General features: G+C 42.9%; 1 protein-coding gene across 1 annotated transcript in view; it reads left to right on the top strand.

Moving 5' to 3' along the window:
* Positions 1–7,902, top strand: part of FCRL4 (Fc receptor-like 4) — a 22,586-nt gene that overhangs the window by 4,697 nt on the left and 9,987 nt on the right. Inside the window, exons 3-6 of the mRNA XM_011969350.1 lie at positions 3,799–4,050; positions 5,147–5,401; positions 5,706–5,990; positions 6,773–7,060. Of these exons, the coding sequence (XP_011824740.1) occupies positions 3,799–4,050; positions 5,147–5,401; positions 5,706–5,990; positions 6,773–7,060 (1,080 nt within the window). The remainder of the gene's footprint in view (positions 1–3,798; positions 4,051–5,146; positions 5,402–5,705; positions 5,991–6,772; positions 7,061–7,902) is intronic.

Below are 7,902 nucleotides of genomic sequence, written 5' to 3'. Positions count from 1 at the left end.
TTATTATTATTATTATTATTATTATTATTATTATTATACTTTAAGTTCTAGGGAACATGTGCACAACGTGCAGGTTGGTTACACAGGTATACATGCGCCATGTTGGTTTGCTGCACCCATCAACTTGTCATTTACATTAGGTATTTCTCCTAATGCTATCCCTCCCCCAACCCTCCCACCCCTGACAGGCCCCGGTGTGTGATGTTCCCTACCCTGTGTCCATGTGTTCTCATTGTTCAATTCCCACCTATGAGTGAGAACATGCCGTGTTTGGTTTTCTGTCCTTGTGATAATTTGCTGAGAATGATGGTTTCCAGCTTCATCCATGTCCCTGCAAAGGACATGAACCCATCCTTTTTTATGGCTGCAGAGTATTCCATGGTGTATATGTGCCACATTTTCTTAATCCAGTCTATTATTGACGAACATTTTGGTTGGTTCTAAGTCTTTGCTATTGTGAACAGTGCCACAATAAACATATGTGTGCATGTGGCTTTATAGTAGCATGATTTATAATCCTCTGGGTATATACCCAGTAATGGGATCACTGGGTCAAATGGTATTTCTAGTTCTAGATCCTTGAGGAATCGCCACACTGTCTTCCACAATGGTTGAACTAGTTTACAATCCCACCAACAGTGTAAAAGTGTTCCTATTTCTCCACATCCTCTCCAGCATCTGTTGTTTCCTGACTTTTTAATGGTAGCCATTCTAACTGGCATGAGATGGTATCTCATTGTGGTTTTGATTTGCATTTCTCTAATGACAGTGATGATGAGCCTTTTTTCATGTGTCGGTTGGCTGCATAAATGTCTTCTTTTGAGAAGTGTCTGTTCATGTCCTTTGCCCACTTTTTGATGTTTTTTTTTTTTTCTTGTAAATTTGTTTAAGTTCTTTGTAGGTTCTGGATATTAGCCCTTTGTCAGATGAGTAGGTTGCAAAAATTTTCTCCCATTCTGTAGGTTGCCTGTTCACTCTGATGATAGTTTCTTTTGCTGTGCAAAAGCTCTTTAGTTGAATTAGATCCCATTTGTCAATTTTGGCTTTTGCTGCCATTGCTTTTGGTGTTTTAGTCTTGAAGTCCTTTCCCATGCCTATGTCCTGAATGGTATTACCTAGGTTTTCTTCTAGGGTTTTTATGGTTTTTAGGTCTTACATTTAAGTCTTTAATCCATCTTGAGTTAATTTTTGTATAAGGTGTAAGGAAGGGATCCAGTTTCGACTTTCTACATATGGCTAGCCAGTTTTCCTGGCACCATTTATTAAATAGGGAATCCTTTCCCCATTTCATGTTTCTGTCAGGTTTGTCAAAGATCAGATGGTTGTAGACGTGTGGTGTTATTTCTGAGGCCTCTGTTCCACTCCATTGGTCTATATATCTGTTTTGGTACCAGTACCATGCTGTTTTGGTTATTTAACCAATATAAACATTTACATCCATTTGCAAAGGACAGAGAAAGAAATTCTGAAAGAGGAAGAGAAGCCTCTTCCTTTTGTCGGGGAGAATTAAGCCTCTTATTTTTAATTTGTATTATCCTCAAATTCTTCAGTTTCTATCCACCAATGCTTCAAAGAGTTTAGGGCCTAATTTCATGTAGGGTTAGTATTTTACTGTCACAAGAGAGTGCTTTGAGGTCTGAGAAGTTAGGACCACCTAGCTCCCTGCACTCTTACTCTCTGCAGCTATCTAGATATATTTCTTATGACAGACAGAGCCTGCTCACCTCTCCCATACATATTTCTTGACAGTAAAAACATAAATTAAACCACTTTTCATAACAGTCTAATTGACCTCCTGATTTCTATATTCACTCCATCTATAACCCCTATCCCACCACATGCTCATGCTACCTGTAGGGGAGGGAAAAAATTTCCATCTCTCTTAGGTTTGAAGAAAGCCAAAATATTTCACCCCAAAATATGGCCACTTGGTGTAACTAGTATTTTGAATTAAAGGCCTTTAAAGATCAGCAGAAGAAACTTCTCCCTATCCACCTAAAGACCAATCGACCCACCAGTAAGCACAACTGTTCTTCCCTCCTCTCTACTGTAGAAAAGAAGACTGACGGGTGTAACCACACCTGAACAGACTCCATCACAAGAAAATATCTATGCTTCAGGCTCATTCATCTTCCAAATAGAACCATTTATCCATTAATTCACCATGGTCATTATTTATTGCCCTTCAAAAGAGTTACCTACATTCCCCCTCTCCCCACTCCCCTCCAAAAATGGCTGTGTAAGTGTCTGGGCCTTATTGGTATATTTGGGGAATCACTCTGTAATTCTGCCCTGCACATGTAAATAAATTTGTAGGCCATTTCTCCTATGAATCTGCCTTTCATCAGTTGATTTTTCAGCAAATTAAGAGGGCAAAGAAAAAGTTTTCTCTTGATCCTACAGGTTAATTTTCTGGGGCCCATAAATCAACTTGATAAAAGATAGACTAGGCCAGGTGCGGTGGCTCACACCTGCAATTCCAGCACTTTGGGAGGCTGAGGCAGGTGGATCACGAGGTCAGGAGATTGAGACCATCCTGACTAAGAAGGTGAAACTCCGTCTCTACTAAAAATACAAAAAATTAACTGGGTATGGTGGCACTCACCTGTAGTCCCAGCTATTCAGGAGGCTGAGGCAGGAGAATCGCTTGAACCTGGGAGGCAGAGGTTGCAGTGAGCCGAGATCTCGCCACTGTACTCCAGCCTGGGTGACAGAGCGAGACTCTTTCTTGAAAAAAAAAAAAAGACAGACTAACAAGTGAAAAAAAAATTTTAATTATGTACATAGACAGGGGAATTTACAAAGAAAACAATGGCTGAAGGAGGCAGCCAGATGATTGAGATTTACACAGGTTGAATATCCTTCATCCAAATATCCGAAATCCAAAATCTGAAAGTTTTTAAGTACTGACATGATGATCAAAAGAAATGCTCATTGGAGCATTTCATATTTCAGATTTTTGGTTTATGTATATGTTCCAAAATCTGAAAAAAACTCGAACTCCAAAACGCTTCTGTTCCAAAGTGTTTTGAATAAGGTATACTCAACCTGTATATCATCCTGGACTAAACAAAGGAAAAGGAGTTTTGGGCTTCTGGGTGGGAGAGGCAGGCTGTGGCAGGTTGACTAGGAAAAACATGGTAAACAAGGGTTTTATGCATATTTAAGTCAATGCCTTCTCTATCGATGAAAGTTGTTAAGAGTCTTCCTCTTCCTAGTATGGGAGAGGGAGACACATTTACAAAAGGAAATTTCCCTTGTAAGGGAAAACTTTTCACTTATAAAGGAAAACTTGTGCCTTGCTTTTAGAACTTTTCCTATTTCTGGTGATTCTCAGTGGCCTTTGGCTCAAAATAATCCATATGCCAAAGAGACAAACCTGGAGATGGCATTTTCTGGTACCCTTCACACACAAGAACTCATCTTAGAGAGGTCCCTGTAACACCAAGATCTCAGGTGAGAGTCCAGGAGAAACGCGATTTCCAACTATCTACCTGAGGACTTGGTTCACTGAAACAAGCGAGAGGGTTTGTGAGCCTCGCATCATCTATCACTGCTGAGTGGATCCTGCCAGGGCTGCCCTCCCTCTGAAAGGCCAATCTGCTGCTATAGACTGCTGAGCAGCCACTGCACCCTGGAGGAGGTGAGCACAGCTCACCTGCAACCTGGGGAAACAGAAGTCATCCAGGGGCCTCTTAGGGAACTCCCAAGCCATGTCCTCCAGTGTAACCTACACAAGCCACTGCAGCTGGGACTGCAGGCACCTCCACCTCAGACCTACTACTCTTTCCTCCTCAGCAGCTGCACACAAACCTGTGATTTCCGTCCGTCCTCCATGGACCACATTCTTCAAAGGAGAGAGAGTGACTCTGACTTGCAATGGATTTCAATTCTATGCAACAGAGAAAACAACATGGTATCAGCACTATTGGAGAGAAAAGTTGACCGTAACCCCAGGAAACACCCTCGAGGTTCGGGAATCTGGACTGTACAGATGCCAGGCCCAGGGCTCCCCGCAAAGTAACCCTGTGCGCTTGCTCTTTTCTTCAGGTGAGAAAGAAGGTGAATTAGTTGAAACTTTATAAAGGGTTTCCGTTTATCTTAGCTCCCTGGAGGTTCCACGAACTGGGGTCTTTCGTTGCTCTCTAACCCTCGATCCCAGCTTCTTTAGTTTCACATTTTCCCTCCAATGGCTACAAGTGTTTTTCAAACTATGATTGAAACTTGAGTTTAAATGGTTAATATTAATCGACATCCCCACACACTTACACGGTCAAGAAAATGAGTTAGTTTTAGGGAGTACAAAAATGAAGCTGTCTCAGATCCTGCCCTGCAGGGCTTTATAGCCTCATAAGGGAGAAGTTACACACACATAACTGTGCTGAGGACAAAAGTGCCATCAGAGGAGCTCAGAGGTGGGAAATCTCTGAACTGATGCTTTTTATCCCCACCCGTTGTTATGTGTCCCTTCCTCATTGCTAGTTTTCCCTCTGATTGGCATCAAGCTCCCACAGCTCCTCCTGTCCAGTTTTACCTGATAGATAATGATTTTGGTCACTTGCAAGGGCATGGTCTACAGGCGTAGGCATTCAACACAGTCATCTAAGAAAGAAGAGATATAGCTAACCTCAAATTAGAATCATTAGAATCTGAACAGCATGGAATTTCCATAGAGGACCACATCCACTGTCCCTTGAACCTAGACTGTGTCTCTGACAAGAATCCTGCTACAAATCACGCTCCAATGCCCGGGAAGAGTTCCTCACATAGTTCTCCAAGTGCCCCTTCTTTCATAGCTCCTGCTCTGGGACTCGGTGAGCAGGTTGGTTTTAAGTTCTGACGTACTCTATTAGGTCAGGGATTTTGATCACCCTTCCTCTCAGCTTTTATTCTCCATATTAGACTCCTTATCTTTGGAATCTGACCTTGAATGATAAAATAGTTGCCTCTGGGATTTATTTAGGAAATTTAGGAATTGTATCTGAAGCATGTTACACTGATTTAGGAGTTTTGTGAGCTTGGATCAAGAGACTACATCTTGTGGAAGAAAGAAGAAAACAATAAAGCCTTTGTAATTCAAGAGACACAGAAGGAGGAAGTAGCAGGAATGCTTTGAATGACGATCTCCTCTCTGTGTCTTTTCCAGACTCTTTAATCCTGCAGGTCCCGTATTCTGTGTTTGAAGGTGACACGTTGGTTCTGAGATGCCACAGAAGGAGGAAAGAGAAATTGACTGCTGTGAAATATACTTGGAATGGAAAAATTCTTTCCAATTTTAATGAAAGCTGGGATCTTCTTATCCCAAATGCAAGTTCAAATAACAATGGCAATTATCAATGCTTTGGATATGGAGACAACAATGATGTATTTAGATCAAATTTCAAAATGATTAAAATTCAAGGTGAGTCTTTCAGTTCATATAGATTTGCTTAGTAATGTCAGGGATAGGAAACTGAGCATGTAAGGAAGAAATTTATGGGTTACTATTGAAACCCTGGATAGATGAGAGGCACAAGTCCTCTAAGAGGCAGAGAAAGTGGGATGATTGTACCTGAATAAACCTGTGGAAGAAAATTTTGATAGAGGTTTTGATAAGTTTGTCTTGCTGTGTGTCTGAAGTTTCCTGGGACTGAGCACCCAAACCTGTCTCTCCCAGAGTGCTAAATACTCTCATGCTCAGAATTTGATTTACCTCTTCTCTCTAGAACTATTTCCACATCCACAGCTGAAAGCTACAGACTCTCAGCCTACAGAGGGGAATTCTGTAAACCTGAGCTGTGAAACACAGCTTCCTCCAGAGCGGTCGGATACCCTACTTCACTTCATCTTCTTCAGAGATGACAGGGTCATCCTGTCAGACTGGAGCCCGTCCCGGGAACTCCAGCTCCCAGCCATCTGGAGAGAAAACTCAGGATCCTATTGGTGTGGTGCTGAAACAGTGATGGGGAACATCCACAAGCGCAGTCTCTCGCTACAGATCCGCGTGCAGCGTGAGTGTTGGAGAGCCAGGCGTCTTCCCTGCCTTTCTGGGCCCCTCAGGCTCTGCAGGCATGGGGACTATGTAGCAGAGACCGGTTTTATCATCCCAACAGAGGAACCGGGCTTAGGCCAAGAAGTGAAGTACAATAATAAGAGAGATACATGACTTCTTTTCTACCTCCATTTTCCTAAAACCTCAGTCTTCCTTTGAAATTCTATGACTTCAGAATCACAGCTGACTCATGTAGTTACGTTTGAGAGCTATGGAAAACAAAACAAGAAAATAAGGTGCCCTGCTAGGGAGTTGGCAGATTCTAGAATGGCTAGATCTCAAAGAAAACTATTTAGAAGACAAACATCCATCAGTAGCAATGAACAATGTGAGTGCCTATGATGTGTACAGCAGAAGAGAAGGAGAGATAGATAGGTCCAATAAACATCACTTAGGTACCAAACTATGACTTTTAAAAATAGATGTGGTCCAGCCTACTGCCATGATGGCCACTACTGCTATTACCTCTCCCTCAAAACAACTCAGACCTCCAGCCAGGATGTCAGACAAAACCCAAATGCTTCTTTTTTCTTTCCTGGGGCCTCATATATCAGGATGGAAAGCTTATCACATTTAGTGATATTTTCAGCCCTAAATTCATGGTCTGTTGGTCACAATGTTAGTGCCTGCTGAAGAGGATATCTTGAAGTCACATAAGAAGTGACCCTGCCCAACACCCCAGCTACCCAGCCCTGCCCTCCTTCACAACTGGCCCCCACCTGTGGTCTCATTTTTACATAGGGATCCCTGTGTCTGGGGTGCTCCTGGAGACACAGCCCACAGGGGGCCAGGCGGTTGAAGGCGAGACGCTGGTCCTTGTCTGCTCCGTGGCTGAAGGCACAGGGTACACGACGTTCTCCTGGCACCGAGAGGACACGCAGGAGAGTCTGGGGAGGAAAACTCAGCGTTCCCCCAGAGCGGAGCTGGAGCTCCCTGCCATCAGAGAGAGCCATGCAGGGGGATACTACTGTACAGCGGACAACAGCTACGGCCCCGTCCAGAGTGCGCTGCTGAATATCACTGTGAGAGGTGAGTTTTCATCTCTATTGACCTTATTTATTCTCAGCAAACTTCCTCAAATTAAGGGTGGGTAAGGTAATTAACATTACCCTGTGATTCTGCTTTTTCTGTTTCCATTTTGCCATGCTCCACTGTGATAAACAATTTCTTCCATTAAAATGTTAATAACTCAATCGGGTCAGAGTAAGGTCCTGTAGTGAGGTAATGCTGGCTGGGAGCCATTTTGCTTTTTGGAGGTGATTTTTTTTGTCTGTATTTGGACCCATTTTGTGTTTATCTCCAAGAGGAGCCTTCCCTCGTTAGCAGTGCTTCTGGGTGGGGCACAGCTCTGTCACCCTAACCTCTCCTTTCAGTAAATCATCCACACACATTAGACCAGCAGCCGCACAGAACCGAAAGCACGAGGCATTCCTTTCCTTCATTACTATAATAGAATCCTGAGGGATTCTTGGCAGCCAAATCGTATGTGGGTCAGGAAACTCACAAGAAGCATGGAGAGCAGATACAGAGCCCACTTTTGTCCATTGAGGAGAGAAGCCTTACTTTGGGATCTCACAGGTTTAGCTCATATAGGTCTCTTCCTCCATCCCTAAGAAGCCACATTGGGTCAAGCTATGTTCTCAGTCAGCTACCTTGGCACTAAGGAAATGGTCTTTACGGGGGTTCAATTCCTCCTCAATCTCAGGTTTGGTTGCATCCCTGGCAAAAAAAAAAGGAAAAAAGAAAGAAAGAGAAAGAAAGAGAGAAAGAGAGAAAGAGAGAAAGAGAGAAAGAGAGAAAGAGAGAAAGAGAGAAAGAAAGAAAGAAAGAAAGAAAGAAAGAAAGAAAGAAAGAAAGAAAGAAAGAAAGAA

Source organism: Mandrillus leucophaeus, unplaced genomic scaffold (genome assembly GCF_000951045.1).
Source record: "Mandrillus leucophaeus isolate KB7577 unplaced genomic scaffold, Mleu.le_1.0 Scaffold885, whole genome shotgun sequence".
Taxonomy (NCBI): Eukaryota; Metazoa; Chordata; class Mammalia; order Primates; family Cercopithecidae; genus Mandrillus; species Mandrillus leucophaeus.
The sequence above is the reverse complement of the archived record's forward strand: the minus strand, read 5'-3'. Positions and strand labels throughout refer to the sequence as shown.